The sequence below is a fragment of the Oculina patagonica genome, chromosome 5 (genome assembly GCF_052425735.1).
Source record: "Oculina patagonica isolate OP01 chromosome 5, crgOcupat, whole genome shotgun sequence".
NCBI lineage: Eukaryota > Metazoa > Cnidaria > Anthozoa > Scleractinia > Oculinidae > Oculina > Oculina patagonica.
In genome coordinates, this window is record NC_135762.1 from 31,365,972 (window position 1) to 31,393,869 (window position 27,898).

A 27,898-nucleotide genomic window follows, 5' to 3' on the forward strand; every position below is an offset into this window, starting at 1 on the left:
GGAACAACTGTTTTTCTAAGAAATGCTACTCATCTCGTTATCAAGATTTTGTGGCAAGATTTCCATTAAGCACATTAAGTGCTCCAATCTTCCTTTGTATTTTGCCCAACTGTTCAAATGACCTGCACACATTAGAAAAGCTATTGTGTTGTTTTAGCCGGTGTGATTTGCAAGGGAAATAATTTAGTGTCTTTTAGTAATGAAAGCAAAGTTTTCTCTATTAACTGCACCTGCGGAACATTTACTTTGTTTTAATAATTTCCGCCTTTTTGCAAATTACCGACAAATAAAAATATATTGCTGTGAGAGAGATCTTCCTTCCTTTAATTGACTTCTAATTTAATTCTTTATAGAATTAATGTAAAATAAGAGGTTTTATCTCGTCTAGCGTTTTACTTATCTATATATAAGCTTTTTATGAACCGTTGTTTTAAAAATATGTTGTTTTGCCATACAGGATGTTTTCAAGGGATGCCATGCTTTCAGTACAATACAAAACGGGTCCCTTTCAGTTCGCATTTTTAACACTCCCTTCTGAACACCTGCTTTTGAAACAAAACAATTCATAAATCAAAAATCCAAGCATGCATTCAACTAAACGGGCAAGGAGCACAAGAAATCACTGACCAGAAATTTAGCATTTTCACCTATAGTGTTTTTCCCAAGGACCGGTTTCAGAACAAGGCAAGCACTTCAGGATTCGAAAAGCGTTGCAAAAAATCACATCCTTCGAATGCCTTCACCTAAATAATTCGCTCGGTTCATTGAATAGCGAACGCATGAACAAGCGATGAACACTAGAATTTGAACCATAACAGAACAGAGCAACTCAAACGAATAAACCTAAGCGAAGCGCAGCAACACGCATACTGTTCACAAGACATTTGAGAAGCGTTTGAAAAGATGAAGTTACGAAGCCCTGTAAGCACATCAAGCGAAAGTGTACTTGCTACAAAGGACTTGGCGCAAAGTTTGAGGTAATTGAAGACAGCGGATAGAAAAAGTTATTGTGGTTGATATGAAAGCGCGCTTATATGCGACACTCTTCCTGTGAAAATTTCATTTCTCGTATTTGAGAAACGATTTTAATTCTCACCAATTCACCGTCGGGTAGTCGAGTAAAATTTGCTAAACATTTGTATAGAAACAAAGAACTTTTAGACGTTGTTTAAACAGAAGGACTTCGAACTCTTCGTAAAAACTGTAAATTAAATGTGTTTGGTGATATCTCGCTTAAAAATTCAACTAAATCTTTCAGGCAATTTTATCTGCAATATTTCGTAAGCTAATAAAATGCGACAAGTTAAAACAACCACCGATTTGCAAGGATTAGCGAGTTTTCTTTTGAGCTGTTGCGAATTAATCCGCATGTGTTTCCGAAAAGATTTTAATTACACGGTGGTATATTGTAACGTAATTAAAGAAAATGTATTCAAAACTTTTAAAATAGAACCTTGTTGATTAGCAGACCATTTGTTATTATCAAAAATTTTCCCAGCAATTTTTTTAGACAATTTGCGCCCGTCTGAGCAAAACGGAAACCAATCAGTCGTTTCCAAAGTTGATTTGCACTAAGATTTTCCGAATTTCTCATCTTAGGTTTTTAAAAGAAAAAAAAAATTCATTTTTTGCATTTGTTTCTTTAAATATCTGGATTTCTATAGTTCCCAAGTCATGAAATTGCGCTCAATTTTCAAACCGTCACAAAGGTGTTTCGTTAGCCGGAGCAAAAGTAGTTTGTGACCAAAATGTGTTCTCCATGTTCTCTCCGAAGTTTTTCGTGTCTGTCTGCGAAATGTTGGGCGGAGAAACTAAAATTACTATCTGAGTTATTTTTAAAGTTTTTCTTTTCATCTGTTTTGGTTTTTCTGTTGAGAATTGTAGACGATGTATGATGAAGTAAAATTGTGAAAATTCGGATATTCGATTTTATCCAAGTCGCAGGCGGGCAGCCGCCCTTTGCGATCAGCGTACAGCTCCCTGAAACGACCACGTTTCATGCAATGTTTTTTTTTTTATTTGGAAAGATTGTTCTCTTGATCAGTTCCTAGACTAAAGGCTCTAAGATCAAATTATTTTATCTCCTTACTTATTGTCATACAATTGTATTAATGTCAGTAGTGAGAATTTAGTGGTTGGCCAAATTAAGCTGATTTTGCTTTGTTCTCGTGGTTTAAGACAACGGATGGTTTTAACCGCAGCGTTAAAATGCGGCATTTCCTCCTTTAATCAAGCTTTTGTTCTCATCTCCCCTTAACAGTGAAAAATTAGATTTTGATCACACTTGGAACAAAAGTGTCACATATTTTACCAGATTTTTGAACAGCCAAAGGTTATATTTGTGAAGTAGGAAACCTTAAAATAATGGTCCATTTTTTTTTTAAAAGAAATTGCTATATAAGAGCACTGAAACTGTTAACGAACGTCTTTGGCTGTAAATGGCTCGAATGGTAATGGATTGAATTTGAAAAATTAAGGCTAAACTTTTCAAGTTGTTTCCGCGCGTCTTGAAAATTCGATATTTGTAGCCGTAGATTGATTTCTATCCGCAAATTAAGGCTATATCTTCCCATATATATTTAATTAAAGATAATGTTTTTCATGGGATTAGCTCCTTTAACAAAGCTTGAAATGGCTACCATTTTATGACGAAATTAATGTAATCAAGTTATGCTTAGTGTTTAAATGCCTTAATGGCCAATGCCCCGAGTATTTGTCCAATACACTGACAAGGGTTAGTGATATTTCTACGAGACAGTCGAGGCATGGAAGCATAACCCTGAGATGCCCGAAATACTCGCGTGAAACAGAGGGAGAAAGGACTTTTGCAGTCACGGCAGTGAAAGAGTGGAATAAGCTCCCGATTAGATCTAGTCAGAATGTTAAGCTTTTTAAAAATAATTATGTAAATTACTTTAAGGAATCATACGTAGGTCTCGACCATTTCTTTATTTCTTAAGTTAAACTCTATTTTAGTATTTTGTTTTTAGTCATTTCAATTTTATAATATAATGAGGGCCACTAGTTTCTCAGTTTTTAACTGTAAAGTGTTTTTACCCTCGTTAAATAAATAAAGTTATTAAGTTATTTTGCCCTTCTTTCAGCACATCACCAAACGCCAAGGATCACAAGAGATCGATTCGTCGCCAGGAGAGAGAAGGAAGTCCAAAATGCTACCACTGTGACAGAGACGAGAACATCACAGTGGAACATTTCCTTGTGTCATGCTCAAAGTTTGAAGAGATCAGATCGGAGCTTCTCTGTCAGCTGCGAGGCGAGCTAGAGGCTATTGGTGAGACAGGTTTTCAGGTGTGGCAAAGATTTTCAGCCAGCAGCCCAGCGTGTCAGTCGCAGATTATTCTTGGAGCGCAAAGCTTTGGTGCCCTGGAGGACGAAGCCATTGATCATTTCCGGACAGAGTACGTGGCCAGGGCCTGGAGCGAGAGGATTGTTATTTGAGGTCGTTGCTGACGCGCAGCCTCGTTTCCAGATTTGCTATCCCGGATGATAAGCTTCTTCACTGATTAACCCTTGTTTTCCCCTTTTTTTTTAGTATATCCAAGATTTAGCTCTGTAATAACAGAAATGTTTAATTTCCAAATTATTATTGTAATCCCGCCGAGGAAACAAGTGCCTTTGTGTCAAATCCAGTTTTTATTGACCAAACAAAAATAAGGATATAAGACGCACAGGCCGAATAAGCTCGCTCCCAAGATCCTCTCTATTCTCCCCTTCTGAGAGGTCGCTGGGAGCGAGGTCGTATGAGACCCTCAAACAAACCCGCTGACCAGAAAAGATAATTATTAATATAAATAAACGGATCACAAATAAAGAAGGACAAAATAAATAAGTAAACGAAAACTTTATTCAAAAATACTAAAATATGACAAAAGAAAGAATAGAAAATACAAAATAAATAATCATTTAATACAAAAATATGGCTTTAATAATAAACTTCTATACATTTATTTTTTAGTTTATAAACAACTTTGTAGTAATAAAACAAATATAGGAAATTTGCCTTTGAATTTTTCTTGTTGTCATTTCAATGTAGTTACAATAACATCAGCGGCCCCCCTTGTTTACATGTTAGTAGATACAGTCTAAGCTCTATTACGGACACTCTCGTAAGCGGACAGCCACACGCCACCGAGAACCCCGACCCAACACTCGTAGACCGAAGCGGACATCCGAAGCGGCGGACCGAGAGAACGACAGACTCTGTGCCCAGAGACACGAGGAAACAAACCTCTGATGTGAACATCACCACTCGCCGTCGTCACATGAACTGAATTACAGTACCAATCAGTGTTGTTTGTCGTCCACGCGGGACATCGAAACACCACTAACATGCAATACCATATGAGCAGGCAGCCCCGAAGCGGCCACCCCCCAGGGCGCACAAGAACCACCGAAGCGGCCAGCCCAGGGGAACCGCGTCCCGAGGGTGTCCGCTAGAGAGCCGACGTATCATCAAACCAGAATTTCGGGTCAGTCAAGATATACAGGAATTGCCGTGAAAACCATGTACATTAGATTCAGGCCGTTTTATCAGTATAAGTTATTTCACGGTTGGTTGTTTTTTTTTTTGCTCTATTGAGACAAAAAAATCGGTTGATTTGATTACATTTTTCGGTTGAAACGCTTCATCAGATATTCAACGATCCTTTCAAACAAATGCAGCGAAAAAGATTTTTCCATTAGAACACACACAAAAATCTCAGCCAACCCAATAATCAACTGGAAACGGCTGATCATAGTAAAACATTGCTAAGCAGTTAATCAACAATTCAACCTGCATGGTCCCAAAATTCCATGGCCTATTGTAAAGGCGTTACTTTGAGAGCATTTTCTAAACAAACGAAACTATGAAATCGCACATTGAAACTGGAGAAAAGCTAATCGAGAAGGATTATGAAAACATTTACAGAATTGAACTTAAAAATTAGTAAATTCAGTAAATAACGTGAAAAATCATCTACAATTCTTTTGTAGATGAGATTACTCATTTAACATTTCGCAAGGAAAATCGGCAATAGATAGCCCTACTTTGACGCTTAAGATGAAAAAAAAAACAAAAAAAAAAACACGACAAAACGGTTTCTTCAGGAAACGATTTGTTTATCCCAGGATTTGACTGCAGTTTCTCAAAATGCACAGGATAAAAGTATCGTACTTTCACAAGATTTCTTTTAAAACTGATTTTCAAAGGTAACCAAACAAAACAAAACCGTCAATCTCGTTTTAAAGGTATCAGACGTAGCAGTTCAGCCATCACCAAGGGCTTGACTTTTCAATAACGCGGGCTCCATATTGGACAATGCGGTTTTCCAAAAGGACCAGCCAGCACATGGGACGACAGGACTTAGACCTCTTTGTGGACTGCTATCGCATCTCCTTGTGTATTTCATCAGGTTTTCACGATGTACTCATTTTGGCGAATTCAGAGCTCAGCGCTTTCATGACTTCCTGGTGAGAGAACGTATCATTGTCGCTCTTGATGCGCGCGTAGTGTTGTTTGACAAACAAGGCAAATCGGCTGGGAGTGCGAGACTGTGGCGTGCCATCCTTCTTTAACTGAGGGACAAGCTCCAAGCGGCTATTAAAAAAGAGAATGAAAAAAAAAAAAACTTAGAAAACTGTTTAGCATTCGGTTAACCAATAACGCTATCGCAAACAACCCTTCAGTTTCCAATGGCTGTGGTAAAACCAACTGAAAGTTATGGCATTTGTCAATCACACTGACAACAAATGCAAATAAATGCGGTGACACGAATATGCTTTTGTACATTATGCTAGCATTTTTTCTAGCATTTTAGTGAGGAAAGATTGAGATATCGGGATTTTAGTGGCATTTTCCCGGAAAATTGATTTTTTTCGAGAAAAAAAAAGAAATTAATTTTTTTAGAGAAAATGAAGACTAAAACTCAAAATTCAACTACAAATAGCTTTCAGAGACAGTCAACTACTTTTTACTTAGCCCGAAATATTAGATATTTTTTCGTTTTTAATTTTTTATACGTTTTTTTTTTTTCAAATTGTACATTTTTGTAATGTTAACATTCACCATTTAAATGAATTAAATTAAAAAAACGTTTCACTTTGTATAATGAGCATTATCCGAGCATTTTAGTGACTTTTTGGGGGAGACCGAGCATTTTAGTGGGAAAAATGGAGCATTAAGGTGGAGCATTTTAGTGGGGAAACAAAATCATAATGTACAAAAGCCTAGACACGAAGCAAAAACATGCAACCCGTATCAAACGCGGGAAACGTGCAACCGGTGCCAAGCGCGGGAAAACGTGCAACCCGTGCCGAGCGCGAGAAAACGTGTAACTGATGCCAAGTGCGGGAAAACGTGTTTCGGTGCCGGGGTGGTGCCAAGCGCGGCAAAAGTGCAGCCGGTGTAAAGCGCGGGAAACGTTCGTAAACCAAGTCACGAGTGGTTTTGGCTTGCTACTGATTTGCTAAAAGGTGGGATGTTTGTTCCAGCTTCACTAAGTGCTTCATTGTAAATTAGCCGCAGTTTATCAAGTAAAAAAGCGAACACCTTACCTGTGGCAGTAAGCGCATCTACTTTTCTCCAAATTCACTGATTTTGAATGACGCCCAAACCTGGTCAACAGCAAAACAATGTAAGATTGACTTCAAGCTTCACTTCAGATACAGTCAAACTATTTTAATATGGTTTCTTTCCTACATTCCCAGCGTCCAAGTTTGAAAAGAGAGCAGTTCCAAAGAAAGTACATTTCTTTTGCTGACCTTTTCTGTGATTGCATTTTTTAACTTATCCCAAACATTTATTAAAGCTTATAACGCTGGTTTTTAATGAGCATCAACAAGAACCAAAGCACAAACATTAGCGCGTAAGATGACTGAACAGACACAATCTTCTTACGCTGTTCTCGCTTGGAGGACAGCATAAGAACGAGTGTCTTCGTTCATCTTTCGTGCATATGTTAAATCTAGTGCTTGCGTTTATATCAGTTATACCCAGTGAAATCAGCTTACACATTCAAAGAACAATATCATTTACCGTATTTATTCGATTCGATTAAACCCCGTGGCGTTTATTAAATTTTTCGTGATTCCAATGCGGCGTTTATTTAAAATTCAATTCATTTCTTGCTAACAATGGTATGGTAACTGAACATTTGAATAATTTTAAAAACAGAAAAATGTTTTATTGCTTGTCTGAAAAGTCATTTTCAATATCTTAAAACATTGTTACAATCAAGGAATGCTTGATTATAATTTGATTTGCTTTTTGACTATATTATTGGAATAAACGCCGCATCATGATGCGGCGTTTATTCGAGGGAGGCGTTACCTTATTATAAGAAAATTAACGCTTGTGTTAGTTAAGGTATTTGAAATTAACGCGACTTAAAAATTACTTCCCAATAAAGGGAATTAACGCGAAAGAGCGGGTAACATTTCAAAATGAAGGAAATTAACGCGACGTACACAACAGGAACAAGTTTATTTCAACACTTGTAGGCGTATTTAAGCTTCAACGAAAACAATGTTCGTGGTACTTTTCGCACTTTGAGCGTTCTTCACAGTATCAATGATAGTGGCAGATAAAATTATGCTTTTTCCTTGGAATCAAGAACATCTGGACTGTAACGAAAAATTGGGGCCAAAATAATGAAAATTAACGTCATGGAAATTAACGCTACACTTAATTAACGGCGCGGAAATTAACGTTAACAAAAATTAACGCAACTTAAATTAACGCGAAAGTTTGAAATTCGCGTTAATTTCATGACGCGTTAATTTCTAATAATAAATACGGTAGTTTTTCAATACGTGCATCTAGTTTCTCATCAAAGACGTCACTAAGTACAGTAATATGTCTTAAATACTTTCCAGATGTTCCTGTTGTTTTGGTTGAATAACAACAATCGAGGATTTGCATTAAAAAGGTTACTTGATACCCCGGATGTTTTTACGGACCAATCATCCAATCCTGAATACTCACGAGTTCGAGCATGCGCTGTTGGTACATCTGTAAGTGTACTTTGCATTGATTGTGTAGCTGTGACATCGAGATATCGGAGGCAGGTCTTGATGGACAAAGTTCGCTCTTAATGTCCTAAAAGATAAAGACATGGTAGTTTCTTAAAACATTACAATGTCGCCTCACAAATCACAAGACAATTGTTCAAAATTGACCACAAAATTTCACATTTAAAAAAAAAAAAAAAAAAAAAAAACCGGACATACGGTGGCGTCTAAGAGACGAACCATTATTTTTTTGAGGGGGGAGGTTGGGCAATTTTTCTGGGCAAGGTATTTTTTTTTCACCCTCAGGTTGTGCCAGAGTACGGTAATTTAAAAACGATATTTCAATTCTTTTTTCCCCATGCACTATTTTTTAGCCGTTTATTTCTGTGCAGGATTTTTTTTTTTGGAATTTGCCCAACTCCCCCCCCCCCCCCCCACTGGTCCTGGTCCGTCCCTAAACAAAGATAGAGTGTCTTACCATTTTTTCCACACAGCTCCGTGACCAGCTTTGATTCCGCTGATCATCCACGCGGCAGCGTGACACATTTCATGGATGAGTGTGTCACGCAAGCGATCTAATGAAAAAGAAATATGAAAATCGCAAGAGGGCCTTGTCAACGGGCGTCTTAGTTTCAGAAAGAATTCCACCGTAGCACACGACCATAACAAACAATCGACTACTTTTTAGCCACTTTAAATCTAACAAGTAGAAAAAAATCATTTATGAGAACCACAATAATTAATTCCAATGGCAAGGAATGAGTACAAAGCGGTTTCAGTGTCCCCACAATACAGTCCACAAAACGACGTCTAACAGCAATAAGTCGAAACTCGGCCATGTTTTATTGGAAATCCTCAAATCTGATTGGTTTTTCCATTGTTTTCTATTGAGTATAAAACACTAGTTTCATACCTGCCGAGTCAATGACTTTGTCTGCCAACTCTATCCTGGCCATACGAATATTATTTTTCCTAGGAAAAAAACCCACAACAATATTATATTCAGAAAACTTGAACGTCCGGTTGAGTGCAAATAGCACCTGTTTGGCACTGTTACGAGAACTAGATGTAAGGTATGCTGTTTCTAGTGACTCGAATCTGACGAGAAATCAGTGCAAAGCCCAAAAGCTACAGGGAAGCGCTCATCATGAAGCTATAAAAGTGCCAAGCGGAAGCCAAAGCAAACACAAAATTTCTCTGGACCGTGTATCTCGCTCGTAACGCATGGAGCGCTGCACTGTGTGAAATACCCTCCAGCAAATTGAACAGTTAGGAAATTAAATGTATGCAGTAGATATAGCTTACTTGCTGTAGTAACAGAAGCCTGCTGTACTACGCATTCTTGGATTCCAGGTAATCTGGAAATCTGACGGCAGCTGTTGGTAAAAAAGAGGTTTGCAATGGACATATCATTTTAGTAAATCAACACTGATACAATAGAGCAGTTTTCAATTGAGTGTCGTAAAACCAAAACCAAAGTAATTACTCTGGCCAATCACAAAGGACACAGACAATCCAGTGAACCAATCAAAACTCGAAGCAAATACATGTAGCTGGCACGAAGCGCGGGAAAACGTGCGCGAGCGAGTCACGATTGGTTTTGGTTTTACTCCTGATTGGCTGAGAAAGTGGCGCGATATTTTTAAGCCAATCACTAAGCGTAGTAATGCAAAACCAAAGCAAACGCAATTAACTTTCGACACGCCAGTGAAAACCGCTCTAATGCTGAAACTAAAGCAAAACGTTGTCAATTTTATTCCATACAGCGCTTTTCTGACGCAAAGAAGTTGTTAAGGGTAAGAACAGATAGCATTTCTTATGACTTTGGAAAAAGCAATAAGGTAGCACTTTAACGCCATTTATTTTCACGGGGTTCAGAAAAGAAAAGAACTGTTCCCGAGTCTCTTGTAAACACATTTTCTATGGATTAATTTCCGTGGATTTCGTTTTTGCGAGTCTTAATATTTATAAAATATCGTAGATAAAGCTCACGCGATAATGTTCCAAGGGGAGGGAGTTGAGTTCGAGAGCGAACAATGAATGCAGCGGGAACTAGCGTAAAACAAGCTAATCAGATCACAAAGTTAATATATTTAACCAACCAGAGGCTGTGCTAAGCGCGGGAAAAAAGTAACCGTCGAAGCTGATGAAAAGCGCGGGGAAATGTGTAACTGGCACCATTCTGATGGACTAACAACATCTTCGCTCTGATTGGCTAGTGCACGTCGCACACTTTTTTTTTCAACCAATCATTGAGCTTTATAGAAGGAATGCAACTCAAAAAAGGATTCGTTAGTTTTTGTTATTATTTTACCTGGTTATCAAACACTGTTCTGTTGTACAACTCAAACAGATCTCTAACAAGTTTATCCTTGCTCTTCTTGAAATCTTTTTCACTGGAGTATGGGCTGAGAATGTTGTCCAAGACGCTTTTAGGACAAGAAGAATTCGATGACAACAATCCTGAAATGTGAAAAGGCAAACGAGTATTATGTTAAAAAACAACAAAAACAAAAACAGAAAGGAAAAAGTTAAACGCAATGTGGATTGAAAACTATGGGCAAATCTAAGTGTCAGTATAAACAACTCCAAGCAGAACAAGAATCAATTCGTTTTCTTTATTTTGTGTGTTCCTCAGCATTTTTACAGACTCTTTCTTGCACTTGCGTTTATCCTGTGTCATAATTGCCTGCATCTTTGACAATACACCGGCTTTTTTTATATTTAATGTTTAAATTTCAAGGCTTAACCTTACTTGATTTAGCACTCATAAAAGAAGAGAAACTTGTGGCTGCAAACAAACAAAAAAAAGAAAAGAAAGCAGTGAGAATATTTTTTAAATGCATGAACAAAACTCTACATAACAGTTATCTTTCGCAGTAACAATGACTTTACCAATTATATATGAATGGATGCACCATATACAGTAAAAACCCGCGTATAAGAACACCTATTTTGGCGGTTCAGGCTGATTTGGTTCTTATATAATAATCTGCAAAATCAGCCTGTAAGTGTTCTTAAGTGTTCTTAAAAAAAGTTTCTTAAAATAAGGAACATACTAGGCTACCAATAGATGAAATCAATATATATGCACAGAATTGTATTTTAATTTTAATAAAATTGATAAATCAAGGCAATACTGTACTGTAATTGGGGTGGAACTATTATGTGTGCAATGAAAAGTAGTGTTGATCTTTGATATTTTTCCATATAAGAACAACTTTCATTTTTCAGGCTGAATGTGTTCTTATATAAATGGTACTTTATTTCCTTAAATCAGGCCTGGGTGTTCTTAATCCACTTGTTCTTAGACGCGGGTTTTTACTGTATTTGCTGATCCACAGCCCACAGGCAATTGAAACTGTTTTCTTTCTACTCGATCATTTCTGATATCTTCATCAGTTCCCCTGCCTTTGACAATACATAAATGTTTCAAGATGAAATAAGACGTTGAACATTTTTAACAGCTCTGTTTTCCTTGCTGAAACACCTTGCAGATCTCTTAAGTTCTTTTTCAAGATCTTCAAAGACCTTTAAAGATTTTTTAAAAATAAGCATCTTTCAAGGATCTTAGGGGGACGAGAATCTTAGAAAAACACATCCCTTAGCAGGGATGTGTTTTAACTTCCAAAGGTCCTTGAGGGTTTTCCCCCTTCGTTGCAGGAACCAACAGATTGATGATCCTCTAAGATTTTTGAAGTCCCTTGAGAAATTTTGATAAAGACCTGCAAGAACTGCAATAAAATCTTCATGCAGATGTTAAAATAAAATGATGTTCATAAGAAAGATTTGCAAAAGACCTTCGCTAGGGATACCTCATATTATATTATTTCCATTTCTGGATTAATCTTACTTGATGTAGGGGTCTTGAAAGGAGTGATACTTGAAACTGCAAAACAAAAACAAAACAAAAATCTTAATGTAATAAGTAAAGTTCCATGCCCAGAACAGGGAAAACCAAGGAAATACGACTGGCTGACAGAGATTTCAGTGAACAACTACAAACGTTTTACAGCAAGGCGCCCAAAAGTGTGACCACTTTTAATTTATTCACATTCTTTCGTGCAGATTTAATCCAATCAAAAGCCGTGGATAGCTTGCAGTTGACTTCTGATTGGATTAAATCTGCACGAAAGAATGTGAATAAATTAAAAGTGGTCACACTTTTGGGCGCCTTGCTGTAAGCCTGAACAAACTTTCAAACTATTTTAAACTCTAAATTTCGAATTGGCAGAGCAACAGTCTTTATTGGCAAAATCACATCCTCATAATAAGCAAAGATTTCTGAGTCTAATAAATGACATTTTTCCTCATAACATGTATATAACTTAAATTTCTGTATTAACCTTACTTGTTCTAGGGGTCTTGAAAGGAGTGATACTTGAAGCTGCAAAACAAAAAATCTTAATGAACAGAACAGGGTAATCCAAGGAAATATGATTAGCTGCCAGAGATTTCACTGAACAACAATGAACATTTCAAGCCTGAACAAAATTTCAAACTATTTTGGGCTCTGAACTTCAAATTGGTGGAGAAAGTCTGTCATTGGCAAAGTCATGGCCATGTAATAAACAAAGATTTCTGAGTATTATAAATGACATTTTCATACAAACTGACACAAACTTAAAAAAAAAAACACTCTGCTCTTGTGAATTGAAAAATTAAAAGTGGGAGGCATGACACCTCTGGGTTCAAGCCCTGGTCAGGGTCATCGCATCGTAGTACTTTACTCTCAGAAAGCCTCTCTCTGGTCAGGTGTATATTAACCCTTTAACCGGCAATCGTACATATGTGTACGAAAATCACCAGCAGTGATTGAAAAAGCTCTAGCTTTTACATATCTGGGCACATGATAGTAATGACTGCTTTTTATGGCAAAGTGATAATTTTCATAGCTTTAAAAGCCAACTAACTGACTACAACTCTTGATTTATGTTGCATATGGTTGTTTGTTCAGCAGCAAATCTGAAAATGCCCGTTTTCTACGTAACAGGACAACAACAAAAAACACACATCTTTGCCTCCATTTTTTTTAATGAAAAAATAATTCTGACTTCAAAAATATACATTTGCAGCAAACTTCAACCCTATTCCCTTCCGTTCACCAAGGAAATTTCCCATCAATCATTCAGCAGACTCGGCAATTACTATTCGATTAGAGCTATGCTTGCAAACCTGTAATTTCCTCGTTGGTGACCGAAAGGGATGCTTGGGAAAACAGTCATGGCGGCGGCATGAAAGGCTTCCTACCTTTATTCCATATATTTTTTATAAGTGTCGAGCCACCCAATCCTGCCGGCAAAATGTTGCACCGATTGCATTCTTTGGAAGTCAGAACTCGTCCAAATTGCCTTGGCAGGTCTTGGAATCCACCCACAGAACGGCCAAAGAGACAACTTTACCCATGAACCGCCATCTTTCGATTCGAATATCTCTGGCGTTCCAATCAAGACAAAATCATCTCTCACCTCTGGTTTCTTTCAGATGCTGGCCTCTACCCACCATTCTAGCTTAATGATGCCAGCCTGGGGGCTTCTGCAGTGAAAAATGACTCGAAAAATCACTTATAAACACAAAACGAGCCAAATCCAAGCCCAACAGCTCGCCTACGAAAGAAGCAACTGCCGACTACTGACGTCACAATAAAAATTTGAGCCCTCGGTGTTTCGAAACAGCACACATTTTTACTTGAACTTCTTATATGCAATCACGAAGTTCTACAGAATGTCTAAGCCCAGAAAAAACCTTTAGAAAGTCACAGAAATCTGCCGGTTAAAGGGTTAAATAGGTTTTACTGGTAAATTGGTAGGGAAACCTGCATAGATGCCAAGTTTTTTGGTTGGTATGGAGTGAGAAATTGAATTGCCCCAAAGGGGCGATAGTGAGACCCAGGGGGTCGTACTTCAAGGGGGGTCTGGGGGTATACTCCCCCAGAAATTTTTTAAAAATGTAAGTCGCAGTGAAGCAATTTCCTTCATTCTAGGCAAGCGTTTGTTGTTTTTAAGCTCTTCCCTACTCGATTAGCGTTCATCTCTACCAAAGTACAGCTGAAAGTATATCTCTTCATTTAAATTAATAAGACTTTTTCCTCAAGTTGTAGTATTTTTAAAAAAAGCGTGATATTTTGTCTGAATGGCGTGGTTGCGTGAGATTGGGTCCAAAAGAGTGAGTCTCACGCCAAAAGCGTGAGACTTGGCATCTATGAACCTGACAGAAATATTGGGAGGTAACCATTTGTGGAAGGCACAGTGGCCTAATGGTTAGCGCCCTGGAATCCGGATTGAATGTTCCGGGTTCGAGCCCTGGACAAGGTTGATTGTGTTGTGTTCTTGGGCAAGACACTTTACTCTTATCATGCCTCTCTCCATGCCAGGTGTATAAATGCCAGGTACTGGTGAAATTACTGCCGGGGGTAACCCTGTGATTGACTAGCATCCCATACAGGGGGGAGTAGAAGTACCCCTAGCCGCTTAATGCTACAGAAACCGGGCTAAGCTCTGGAAGTATGGGCCACTTGGCTCTAGGCTTAACCCTTAACCATTCTATCCAGGGGATGTAGCAATACTCCTAGCAACATTTTCTTCAGAAAATTGACACAAGTGCCAGTGCGCCAATTGTAGGCTCTGAAAAGGATTTGCATACACTTGGCAAAGAGTGCATGATATAATTCTCCCCCTTCCACTTTTTTTAGCCAGGTACCTGGTGTTGATATCTCAATGCAGTCATCATTTTCTTTGTCGTCATCTGATAGTTCCTCCAGCTCTGGGGTGTAACCAGGATCATAGAACACATCCTCTTCCTGATCCTCCTCAGCGTCATCCACAATAAAGTCATTTACACTAAACCAACAGAAAAAGCATCACTGCATTAAAATCTTATTTACTGTTTTAAGTGACGGGAACAGTTTTCTTGAATTGAACTGATTTTTTGCCTGATTGCAAACCTGTCAACCCTTCAAAAATACTTTGATCAGGATCAAAAAGAAATTTACATTCTTTTCTACAAATCAAATTTACAACAAACACTCAGTATGGTTAATGATTGATTGATTGAAAGACCTTAAGGGATGTACATGTAACTTCTTAAAATCTGTTTGTAAAATGTCAACTTTTTGTTAGTTTTGGGGTATACTGATAAGATAACTTTGTTAAATAAAATCTATCACCTTGCTTCTCTTTTCCTCTCTTCACCAGACAGTCTTGATTGTTTGGGAGTCCTAATTTTCTGCAAAACTAAAACCAAGATATTTATTTATCAACTGAATTGCAAATCCTCTGAAGTGATGAAAAACATTAATTTTCTAAAATAATTTTGTCACAGGAAAGATCTACATACAATGTTCAAAGTCATCCACATCACTTTCACTCTTCTCAGGGTTGTACTTCTTGAAGAGTCTTGCACTTAAGCTGGAAAAAAAAATCAGTCAAGAAACTTACGAGGCTGTCTTTCTCAAAAACGCCCACTCAAATTTGCGTCAAAAAATAATTTTGCGCTGAAAGACTTTACCGAGGCTAAAACTAAAACATATTTGGTTTGATTTAACATGATTTTCTAGCCGTGTTAGCAGCCATGAAATATTTTGCCCTTTTGGGCCCGCCGCAACATCCGAAAAATTAGAAAAATAGGCATTTTTCGAGCCGCTGTCAAATATTTCATTCACATCGAACACCGACAATCTTTATATCAATTTGCTCATAAACTTTTTTTAGTTTTCTAAGAAGTTTGCAACTTTTCCCCCGATTTATCTGGAAATGCGAAATCAAGGATAAAATGACCACTACTGATTGGCATAAAAGGTTGAATGGTATTGGCAAAAAAACGACCATTTGTTTCAGCCTGGTATCAGCACATGTGCAAGTAATAACGACATTTCCGCTTACCGGTATATTGTCGTCATTACTCGCACATGTGCTGATACAAACGGTCATAACTTTTGAAATACTGAAAACGTACATGTGATTTTGCATATTTTAGCAGATAAAGGACTACACTTTTCCACTGTGTAGAGTAGAGTTATCAGCTACGTCCCGAATTGAAATATTTGCTTCTAAATCAAGGCCATTTTTCAACCTTCCTTCGATGCCGATCAGCAGTGGTCATGATATCCTTGATTTCGCATTTCCAGATAAATCGAGGGGAAAGTTGCCACTTTCTAAGAAAACTAGAAATGTTTATAAACAATTTGATATAAAAATTGCCGGTGTTCGATGCGAATAAAACATTTGACAGCCGCTAGAAAAATGCCTATTTTTCTAATTTTTCAGACATTGTGGCGGGTCCTGAAGGGGCAAAATATTTGATGGCTCCTAACGGGGCCTGAAAATCATTTTGAATCAAACCAAATATGTTTTTTTGACGCGAATTACAGTGGGTGTTTTTAAGAAAGTTTGTGATAAAAATCCTATGACAAATGACCCTTGCTCATGTTAGTTTGTAAATGTATAATTATAAGTGCATACCTAGCTTTTAAAGGACTGTCAGAAATGCCGGGTTGTTCGAAGAAAAAAAGCACGATTAAGCTAATCCAGGATTAGCGCAAATTTTGATATCAGCTTTTCAACTATTCAGTGAGATTTTCTGTTTATATTTTCCGTTGTTCAGCCTTGCCATCGACTTAACTCAAACTCCACAAAACGTAAGCAATAAAAACACTTTTATGCAAGAAAAATTGAACCCTCGATTAACTTTTAATCCTGGGTTAGTGTTAATCGACTTTCGAACAACCCGGCCCAGAATTTAAAACAGATTATTATGTAATCAGATAAAGCAAGCTTATTGACTGAGTGAAAGTGCTGAGTGGAAAAATATTTGGTTCAAGGTGTGGGTATGGACCTTCACGTTGGTGTTCTTGGTGTCTGCAAAATGAAGAGAATCAAATATTTTCCATGTCTGACCGACTGAACTTAGTCAGTAAGTACTTAGTGACCTTGGTCTCGCTGGAAAGCTATGAAAGCATCTCCATCAGAGTGGGGAGGTACAGAATAGGGAGGAGGGAGAAATTTTGGCTAAAAAAAGGGAGGAGGGAGAAATTGGTGCAAAAAGTAGGGAGGAGGGAGAAATTTTGGCTAAAAAAATAGGGAGGAGGGAGAAATTGGCGCAAAAAGTAGGGAGGAGGGAGAAATTTTGGCTAAAAAAATAGGGAGGAGGGAGAAATGACCAAAAAAATTAGGGAGGAGGGAGAAATTGGCGCAAAAAGTAGGGAGGAGGGAGAAATTTTGGCTAAAAAAAGGGAGGAGGGAGAAATTGGCGCAAAAAGTAGGGAGGAGGGAGAAATTTTGGCTAAAAAAATAGGGAGGAGGGAGAAATGACCAAAAAAATTAGGGAGGAGGGAGAAATTGGCGCAAAAAGTAGGGAGGAGGGAGAAATTTGGCTAAAAAAAGGGAGGAGGTAGAAATTGGCGCAAAAAGTAGGAAGGAGGGAGAAATTTTGGCTAAAAAAATAGGGAGGGAGAAATGACCAAAAAAATTAGGGAGGAAGGAGAAATTGGCGCAAAAAGTAGGGACGAGGGAGAAATTGGCGCAAAAAGTAGGGAGGAGGGAGAAATTTTGGCTAAAAAAATAGGGAGGGAGAAATGACCAAAAAAATTAGGGAGGAAGGAGAAATTGGCGCAAAAAGTAGGGAGGAGGGAGAAATTGGCGCAAAAAGTAGGAAGGAGGGAGAAATTTTGGCTAAAAAAATAGGGAGGGAGAAATGACCAAAAAAATTAGGGGAGGAAGGAGAAATTGGCGCAAAAAGTAGGGACGAGGGAGAAATTGGCGCAAAAAGTAGGGAGGAGGGAGAAATTTTGGCTAAAAAAATAGGGAGGGAGAAATGACCAAAAAAATTAGGGAGGAAGGAGAAATTGGCGCAAAAAGTAGGGAGGAGGGAGAAATTGGCGCAAAAAGTAGGGAGGAGGGAGAAATGAACAAAAAAATTAGGGAGGAGGGAGAAATTGGCACAAAAAGTAGGGAGGAGGGAGAAATTTTGGCTAAAAAAATAGGGAGGAGGGAGAAATTGGCACAAAAAGTAGGGAGGAGAAGATTTACCCTCCTGTCCCTCTCTCCTCCCATCACTGAATCATGTGCTAAATATTAAAATTGCTGACTTGTGGGTCGAGATAGCTTTTCCCAGACTGATACACACAAACCCATCAAGCACTAGAGAGGTCAGCTTGCAGTATTGTTAAGTTCTTTGTGATTGCATTATTAGGTTGTTCCTCATGGTGGCACATCAATGATTGTAAATAAAATAAATTACCGTATTTTCTCGATTTAACGCCGGGCCCCGAATAAACGCCGGGTCTCCAAGCTTTATTTCAAAATAAACCCCTTAAACAATTATTAACGGTTTAATTCATGCTTTAAAAATAATGTCTAAATATATTGCTGTCAAAGATAATGAATAAAAATCATTTTCTAGAAACATAGGGCTTGAACAAACTCCTGGAATCAAATAAATGCCGGCTCTATCAGGCCAAGTTTGAAATAAACGCCGGGGGCGTTTAAACGAGAAAATACGGTAATAGTCAATTTCCTTAGACCCTTTCCTTCATTAAGTCATCAAATAAATTATTCCCCATCACTACAAATATGTATCTATTTTGCCAGAGTTTAAACAAAAAACAGTTCGCTTTTCCACCAATGGCTAAACCAATTGATGTCAAAGCGCACTGACCCTTGTTTAATATCTTTTATCAATCCTGCTGGTCCATCAGGCATGTGCTGTTCTACAGTTTCCAAAGCATGAGGTGAGTATTTCTACTCTCCCCCTTGGATGGGATTAGCGGATGGATAGTCTGTCCCAGGGTTGCCCTCTTGCATTTATAATATAATAAATTAAAAGATTTATATAGCGCCATATCTATGGCTCATGGTGCTTTACAGTAAAAATATTATTAAAAAGTGAAATTTACTTAAAAAATTTACATCAGTGATAAAAGGAAATACTAACAAATAAAATAGCAGAGCTGTAAAAATGGAAATAAAAACTAAGAATCAAAATCTTTAAATGAAAAACTAACTCATTAACTAACTTAACTAAGTGACTAACTAACTAAGTGTCTAACTGAACTATCTAATTTACTGGTTAACTGACTAACTTAAAGTCTAATTATAAAATTTGTTAAAAAGGTATGTCTTTATTCAAGTCTTAAAATGTGATAGCGAGCCGCTCTCTCTTATCTAGTTCGGGAGAGAGTTCCATAGGCTAGGTGCTACAAAAGAGAAGCACCTTTGGCCATAGCTTACTAACTTCACAGATGGTATTTTTAGTAAGTTTTTAGATGAGGATCGTAAACTCCTGGTTTGTGTGGAAACCTGGGTTATGAGAGTAAAGTGCCTTACCCAAGAACACAACACAGTGACCTTGGCTCGGGCCACTCAATCTGAAGTCCATCATGCTAAACTATCAGGCCACTAAACTTTCTAAGACACAAACTAGCTTAAAATATATTTTCATTAGTATTTAACAGACGAATTTCTTTCCATTGCATTTCTAGGAAATGGTTTTTGCTTTGTGTTTATTATATTAGTAAGTGTTTTTTAGTAATTAAAAGTGAAGGTTTCATGCTACATGATCAAGGTCTTTTTTACAAGATTACTTGCTTAAATATAACGTGGAATTTAGCAATAAAATTTCTTTCCTACGATATCATTACATCATTTAACCATGCTGTTACTAAAAGCAGAAAGTTGTTAGCAGAGGTCTAAACAAAAGTCAGCAAATTTTGATATCACCCTAGGCTAAACCAAGAATGACATCAAAAAGTGCACCCTTGCTCAGTATGTTTTACCTTCCTTTTTATATAAGGCTCTTTATTTACAGGCCTCTTAACTGATTTCCAACTGTGCCGTAGTCGAAATGACGGGAACAAGGTGCTCAGGAAAGCTGAAAGCTTCAGTAGTGATGCATAATTCACTCCAATTGGAGCAGAAAGGATGAAGTTTTTTCTAAGCTGATCAGACACAGAGAAAAATGAACTTTCCTTCTTTACGTCAGAAGGGAAAATCAAGCCGCAGATTCAAATTTTGGAGAGAGGCACTATATGAGAGTAAAGTGTCCTGCCCAAGAACACAACAGTGACTCAGGCCAGGGTTTGAACCCAAAAAAAATGGCTTTATCCAGTTGGAGTTTGGCCGCTAACCATTAGGCCACCATGCCTCCCCACAAATACCGGTAAAAGTCACTCATGATAATTCACCTTCACTATCTAAAACATTAGAGTTTTTAGCAAGAGTCAGCAGAATTTGATATTACATGTTGAGCCAAGTGTAATTCAAAAAAGGTTTTAATTTAATACCTCACAGCTTCAATAAAATCTAAATTTGGGCCTAGGTATTATTTTTTAATGAAGTCACATAATTCATCACTTCTTTATATCTTGTTAGAGTTTAAACAAAAGCCAACATGTTAACATGCCACCCTAGCGCTAACCAAGAAAGATATCAAAAAGTGGGATGTTGTCCTCATATCTAAAATCTTCAGTAACATCTGTTGTAAGTTGAGCCAAGTGGCCCATCTGAACTAGAGCTTATCAAGTATTTCTACTCCTCACTGGATGGGATGCGAGTCCTATTGCGGGGTTACCCCCAGCATTAAATTTACCGGTCTCCATTTATTCACCTGGGTGCAGGGAGGCACTGTGAGAGTAAAGTGTGTTACCCAAGAACACAACACAGTGACCCCAGCCAGGGCTCAAACTCAGACCACTTGATCAGGAGTCCGTTGGGCTAACCATTGGGCCACCATGTCTCCTACACCACCTTGACTTGGGCCTGGTTAATAATATTTTAAATTAAGTTTATTTTTTAAAAAAACCCTCTAATTTGACACAAGTAGACTGGGCGGCGCGGTGGCCTAATGGTTAGCGCGCTTGACTCCGAGTTGAACGGCCTAGGTTCGAGGCCTGGCCGGGGCACTGCGTTGTGTTCTTGGGCAAGACACTTTACTCTCACAGTGCCTCTCTCAACCCATAAATGGGTACCTGCGAATTTACTGCTGGGGGGTAACCCTGCGATGGACTAGCATCCCATCCAGGGGGGAGTAGCAATACTCCTAGTCGCTTATTGCTACGGAAACCGGGATAAGCTCCGGCTGTATGGGCCTCATGGCTCGGAGACAGACTTTACTTTACTTTTAGATTTTGAGGGCAAATAATCTTGCTCTTTTTAATCAACTTACCTACACTTGGGAGCATTACAGTCTATAGATAAGTCGCTTTTACCATCACTATCGTTTTCAAGAGAGTTTGCTAAATGTTGCAGCTCATTTTCAGTATTCTGGTTTGTCGCATCCTCGTCAGCATCATTACTTTTACAATCATCGTCAGTGTCACTTTGTTCATTTTTATCCTCTCCGTCGTCACTGTGCTCTGCACTAATATTGTGAAATCTCCTAGTCATGGCAACAGTACTGCTGTTGTGGGATGAAGACTTCTCTGCACTGGGCACCTCATCAATGTTTACAGGACAATCAGAAAGACTGAGATCTTCAATGATATTACCACTGCTGTGATAATTCCTGCTAGGGCAAAAAAGCAAAAATGACAAAGGTCTATGTCATATAAATAATGTTTATTAATGACAGGGCTGTCATTTAATTTTTTTTTAACTGCGGTAACCGGTTACATTGAAGTTGTCTCCCCTAGTATTTTACTATGTATGAAAGTGCAACACAACACCAGACAACATCTTCACCAGTAGCATTGAGGGAACTCAGCTGTTACAGGTATTACGGGTTACAGCTCTGAATAACAGCACTGAATGACTTGACGTGTTAATTAGCTGTGTGCAGTACATTCATGTTGTGCTGTACATTATCATAACATAAGCTGGTATTAACTTAAGTTCTATATCTTAGGATGAAACCTTAGTGTGTGTCAATTCAAATGTAAGCTATGATGCAGTACTTTCATGTCACCTTTTATTTTGTAAAATTTGTACTTCAGTAACAGAGTATCTTGCTCTCTTTATCAAATTACCTGGATGTAGATACATTACTTTTGCCGTCGCTATCTCTTTCATCAGGGTTAGTTATGATGGATGTGAAATGGTGTGGCTCTTCCTCAATGCCCTTGTAGCTAACTTCTTCACTAGCATCATCATCATCATTAAATTTGCAATCATCCTCAATGTTATCATGTACAATATCATCATCTTTATCATCACAGCACCCTTCACTGTTCCTATGAAAACAAGATTTCTCAATGTTGGACATTTCGCTTGGCTTTACAGGACTATTGGAAATACTAAAAATAAATTATCATCAATGCGCAAATCTGTCGGCTGGCAAATGGCCAACAATCAGCTGAATGATGGCTGGCAGTGGACCAACAGTTTGCCGACAGGTTTTTCTTGGAGCTCTTCTTTACTTTTAGAGGAAATTTAAGGTGCTATGTAACTTTTAAGATCTGAGTGTGAATAAAACCTTAATGTGTGTCCATGTGACAACTGTTGAGTAGTACACTGTACTTTCATGCAGTACCATTTGTTATGCTGTACACTGCAGTTCTAGTTTAATAAGTTTTTAAGTCTGTGGATTAATCCCAAGTATATGACCATTCAAATGAAAGCTATTGAGCAGTTTTTTTTCATGTGGTACTGTTTATTTTGCTCTACAAGCAGGGTCCGAAATTAAATTTTTTACATCGGCGCCACCTGGCGACCGGACCGAAAGTTTTAGTCGCCAGATGGCAACTCTGTCGCAATGTTTTTCGATTGACTTTCCTTTTACACTTAAAAGACGAAACACTTTTCTTCTTTGTATTTTTGCCATTCATAGCTCAAAAACAGCTTACTTATACCACAAAACAACGATGACAATCACTCAAAGAAATGCTGTACCCGCCTATAAGTAGAGTTTAAAAAGTCTTCTTTATCGAATGTTAACTCTCTAACATTTAAACGGAAAATACTTTACAGTCTTACCCAAACATTCCGCTCTTTATAATATAAAAAACATCATTTCCACCATGAAATTCGAGAGTATTTTTCATTCAACACAGTGACAACAAGAAGTGTTGCGTTCGTGGAACGTCGTAGCTTAGTAGCCTGGCATGTAATTGGAAATATCTAAATCTTCCACAAAGTTTTTTGCATCTGTAGCCTTACCAGTTTCAAGTAAATGACGGAAATATTTCAGCGTTCCGCGGACAGACATCGCCAGAATGAATATCATTGCATGGACCAGCATGCGAAAGAAAGCACAGCTGGGCGCGCCCGCAATAGTGTCATGGGGAAAACCGCTGAGGAAAACAATGGCGGCTGCAATGTTCGAACGTGTTGATCGCAGCTGTTGGCGAGCTTTGGGGAGTTTATACATATGTAGCGAGAAATTTACTTCAGTGTTATCTCAAGGACATCACTAAGATAAAAAGTGAGTCAATAAATTGTTAAAAAACGGCTCCGAATTTTATTTTTAATCAATTTCTCTGAATACTCTTACAAAGCAACTTAGTCGCCAGTGGGCGATCAGTTGTGAAATTCTGGTCGCCAGCTCTCAATATTTAGTCGCATTGGCGACCAGGAAGGCGCAATTTCGGACCCTGACAAGGTGGTTTGGTTTAAGTTTGTGGATCTGTGACCATTCAAATGAAAGTTATTGAGCAGTGCTTTCATGCAGCAATTATAATATTTATTATAGTTTATCAAATTACAAAACATAACTTGGCAGTCCTGTTTAATACTTCCATTCCGGAACAAGACAAATGTAAGCTCAGAAAAGCATAGCCAATCATCTTGTATTCTTTATTAAGTTAAACTTACCTGGACTTGGAGCTGGTTGATTCTGTTAAAGAGTCACTTTCACTATCACCATCTACTTCATCAGAGTTAACCATAAGAGGTAAAAATTGCTGAAAATCCTCGTACACAACATCCTCATTAACATTGATGTCCTCATCATCATCATTATACTCATCATCATCATCAATGCCATTATCATCACCTATTTTATCACAGTCCTCTTCACTGTTATGGGAACAAGATTCCTCAACACTGGAGACCTCGCCGACCTTAACAGGACTATCTGAAATACTGTTATCTCCAATGAGATTATTGCTGTATTCATTCTTCCTGTGAGAATGAGATTCCTCAATATAGGACACTTTGTCAGTCTGTGCAGGACTATCAGAAAAACTGATATCTTTGATGACATTATGGGAACAAGATTCCTCAACACTGGAGACCTCGCTGACCTTTACAGGACTATCAGAAACACTTGTATCTCCAATGAGATTTTTGCTTTGATCATTCTTGCTGTGAGAATGAGATTCCTCAATATAGGACAGCTTGCCAGACTTTACAGGACCATCAGATATACTGATATCTCCAATGCCACTATTGCTTTCGTCACACTTGCCATGGGATCGAGACTCCTCAATAAAGGACCCCTCACCAGTTTGTAAAGCCTCAGAGGTGCTGATATCTTCAATGTCATTATCGCTGTGGTCATTCTTCCTAAGGGAACAAGATTCCTCAGTATACGACACCTCGTCAGTCTGAAAAGGACCATCAGAAATGCCATTATCTTTGATGATATTATTGCTGTCATCATTCTTGCCATGGGAACTAGATTCTTCAGTATAGGACACCTCATCAGTCAGAAAAGTACCATCAGAAATGCTGTTATCTTCTATGATATTATTGCTGTCATCATTCTCGCCTTGGGAACAAGATTCCGCAGTATACGACGCTTCACCAGTCTGTAAATGACTATCAAAAATATTCATATCTTTGCTGCAATCATTCTTGCTGCGAGGAGATTCTCCAACAAAGGACATCTGACCAGCCTTAAATACAGGACTATCAGAACTACTGATATCTCCAATGTCATTTTTGCTGCGATCATTCTTCCTATTGGAGTGACACTCCACAGTATAGGATACCTCTCCAGCCCCTATAGGACTATCAGAAATGCTAATTACTTCGATAAAATTATTCCTGCGAGCATTCCTGCCAAGAAAAAAGAGAGAAAAAATATGGGTAAGCTTGATTTAACAATAATGGCACGTACCGGTACATTCATTACTTGTATAGTAACTTCCTCCGAAAGGTGAACACCTAGGTTCCTTAATAAAATAATCCTTATGAGTCAGAGTGATTATCTTTTTACTCAGCTAGTCAAAACGAGCCTTGTGGTAACATGCTCCTTATACCACTTGTGATGTTATCACCTCCAGAAGTTTTTGATAATCAGCTGATAAACTGCAAAAATCCTTCAAAGCGTGCCTAAGCGAGTATGATGGACAGAAATGAATTACTCCTCTCAGAATCGAGATAAGTCTCAAGTGGTATTGTTTACAGTGTTCTGCTCAAGGTGTGCGTAATTACAAACTCTGTTGATGATCCGCAGGGTTGGAAATTAGCGCTCGCCCACTCGCCCAGGCGAGTGTGAAAACTGGCGGGAGAGTACAAATCACGGATCACTCGCCCGGTTTGGCGAGTATGATTTATCAAATTTATTTAAAATAAGTGGAACTTTTACTTTCCACTTTAAAATAATCCACACATGAAATCTCCATCAAAGCTATTTGCTTGCAAACTACAAGTATTTGGGAATACATATCAGATTAAACTGTGTTTTAACTTTTGATGGAAGTGTGCTCGCGTTTTTATTCAGTTATTGTTTTTTGGGTTTATTGTGGAGTAAGCTCTACTTTTCGGCGAACTTTAAATTGCAGTCTGTATCGTGATCGACCACTATGGTGGCACGATGAGTATCACAAAGTTGTTCATTTTATTATTCATGGGGGGAGGGGGGCTAAATTTTCCTTTTTTAATGGAGGAGACTGGGCGAGTGAAAACTGATCTGGGCGAGTGCAAATTGAAGGTCACTCGCCCAGACGGCGAGTGCTCTGAAATTTTAGTTTCCAACCCTGCCCTAGTGTGTGACCATTCAAAGAAAGTCATTGAACACTGTTGTCTAAGGTGATGTCAATCTTTCAAATTTTTTGGTCCTTTACAATCTTGCATTCAACAATTCAAATCTGGTATAGGCACATCTCTGAATAGCCTAGCAATAATTATTCACCTTGCTTTCTTCAACCCAAACTTACCTGCGCTTGGGCTTGATTATTGGGGAATCATCTTCACCATCAATTTCAATACATGTGTTCAAATCTTCATTGGCATAACTGTCACTGTCCTTATCACCATGTACCTCATCACTGCCGTCATCATCATCATTATCACTGTCAGTATGCCCATTATAATCATCATCTTCCATGTCTTCGCTTGTGTCGGTAATGTGATTACTGTTCTCAGAAATATCTAATTGAATTTCAGTGGAGCCATCTTGATTTACATCAGAAAAGGCTTTGATGGAATCCTCACAAACACGACCATTATCAAAACTGTCGTCAGCATCATCACAATCAATGACAACACAATCGGTGTCATGTCCATCAAGGCTTTTTTCTCTAGCATCAGTATGAAAAAAATCTGACAAGGATTTTTTAAGAATCGGATTACTTCTTCCCTTCGATTGTTCTTCTCTCGTGAGCTTAAGAATAAGAAAGCAAATACAAGCTAATTAGTGACTTGAGATATGTGACTAAGGGTTTGCGGTTATTGATCTCACATCATCATCTATGCCAACTCTCCAAAATTATCTGGGAGTCTTACAGAAACAGATGGAATCTCCTGGTCTCCCCCATGGGCTACCATACACAATCTTCCAAAAAGGAGGTCCGAAAGAACTTAACATATGTGTTAATGTGCTTTGAAATATTTGACAAATTTTTGGGAGGGATGAATCGGCAGAGTGCTATTTCTTACTCTGTTTTGGGAGTTGAGAAATGTATCTGGATGCAATGTTGGCAGTTCATTTGTTAAGTTTGGCATCTCTGCATCATCAATTGATTTACACCCCCCCAACACACACACACAGGGGAAGAGGCGGGCCATAGGTGGTGGATTTCACAGCAATGGGAATTTTGATTGTTTTAGTAGACTTTCTAACAAAATTTTGTTGAAGTTAAGTGACTCTTTTGACCATCCACAAATGCCCAGGGGTGGGGCATTTAAAATCACAGCTAAATTCAAATCCCCACCTATACCCGGCACCTTTAAAGATGATTTCCAGTCCGTACTGCGCAATCTCCGCCTGCAATGTTTGTGAGTCTCACAAACAGAAGAATGTTTACTAGCAAAAATAAAATTCCGGGACAAAACTTACCTTTTTCTTCATTATTAACGCTAGATATCCTTGCAAAACAATAATAACGAGTAAAAGAAGCTCAACGGTATTTCAAACGGACGTTTTAGCTCATCGTGAATTCTTGAACGAAACGATCCGTAATGGCGAACTAAAAAACTTCATGTACGCTATCACCGAAGTGTAACGTTTCAACGAATTCAAAACAAAAATGAAAACAAACCCTGAGTCTGCGCAGTACAGACTGGAAATCATCTTTAACATTGAAAGGTGCATAGCATTCAACATTTGCAATTTTCAAATTCGTCTGGTACATCTGCATAAACCTTTGGGGGTTCTGTAGATTGGTATTTAAAAGTAAGGTCAATCTAATTCAAAGTCACTTTACATATAGGAAACATAACGAGTTATCAAAATTAAAATCTTTTTTACATCTCAAAATCATGCTTTATAGCTACATCGCACGTTTTAGCTTACCTCTGCGACTTTGTCTGATAGTCTCGGCTTATTAAACCAGCCGTATTTTTTGCCGTAGTTTAGAAAACGTTCTTTAACAGGGTTGATGTAATGTTCGTCCATAATTTATCTCTCTTTTTTTGCTCTAGATCCTTTTTTTTTGGAAGAGAAATACAACACCGTCACCAAACTGAATTTAACACTTGAATTTTGGCGCCGAACGATTCCAAACAGTGGAGGCGAGGTTACATAATTAAGAAATCGCGAGAAGCTGATTGGTTGACTGATATCTTTCTAACCA

The 27,898-nt window shown here is 38.2% G+C and overlaps 2 protein-coding genes across 2 annotated transcripts; one reads left to right on the forward strand and one right to left on the reverse strand.

Moving 5' to 3' along the window:
* Positions 1 to 594: 594 nt before the first annotated feature.
* LOC144654464 (uncharacterized) lies at positions 595 to 4,020 on the forward strand. Its single transcript, XM_078514620.1, has 2 exons — positions 595 to 977; positions 3,105 to 4,020. The coding sequence occupies exons 1-2, from the start codon at positions 904 to 906 to the stop codon at positions 3,457 to 3,459; spliced, it is 429 nt and encodes a 142-aa protein (XP_078370746.1). The 5' UTR covers positions 595 to 903; the 3' UTR covers positions 3,460 to 4,020.
* A 556-nt stretch (positions 4,021 to 4,576) lies between these two features.
* LOC144655137 (uncharacterized) lies at positions 4,577 to 27,856 on the reverse strand. Its single transcript, XM_078515351.1, has 19 exons — positions 27,619 to 27,856; positions 26,042 to 26,487; positions 23,751 to 24,938; positions 21,968 to 22,171; positions 21,169 to 21,507; positions 16,470 to 16,529; positions 15,346 to 15,416; positions 15,176 to 15,242; positions 14,710 to 14,849; positions 12,362 to 12,397; positions 11,864 to 11,899; positions 10,766 to 10,801; positions 10,325 to 10,473; positions 9,316 to 9,386; positions 8,924 to 8,982; positions 8,489 to 8,585; positions 7,985 to 8,098; positions 6,556 to 6,615; positions 4,577 to 5,599 (listed from the first exon to the last, which is right to left on the reverse strand). The coding sequence occupies exons 1-19, from the start codon at positions 27,718 to 27,720 to the stop codon at positions 5,419 to 5,421; spliced, it is 3,456 nt and encodes a 1,151-aa protein (XP_078371477.1). The 5' UTR covers positions 27,721 to 27,856; the 3' UTR covers positions 4,577 to 5,418.
* Between the last annotated feature and the right edge of the window lie 42 nt (positions 27,857 to 27,898).

What these genes read in the sequence shown, in the direction of transcription:
- LOC144655137 (XM_078515351.1), bottom strand. Translation starts at nt 27,720, where the DNA reads ATGGACGAACATTACATCAACCCTGTTAAAGAACGTTTTCTAAACTAC. An exon ending in ATAATCAAGCCCAAGCGCAG is followed by an intron (nt 24,939 to 26,041) that starts GTAAGTTTGGGT and finishes TTTTCTTGGCAG; the next exon opens with GAATGCTCGCAGGAATAATT. An exon ending in GGAGCTGTGTGGAAAAAATG is followed by an intron (nt 8,099 to 8,488) that starts GTAAGACACTCT and finishes TTTATCTTTTAG; the next exon opens with GACATTAAGAGCGAACTTTG.
- LOC144654464 (XM_078514620.1), top strand. Translation starts at nt 904, where the DNA reads ATGAAGTTACGAAGCCCTGTAAGCACATCAAGCGAAAGTGTACTTGCT. An exon ending in GACTTGGCGCAAAGTTTGAG is followed by an intron (nt 978 to 3,104) that starts GTAATTGAAGAC and finishes CCCTTCTTTCAG; the next exon opens with CACATCACCAAACGCCAAGG.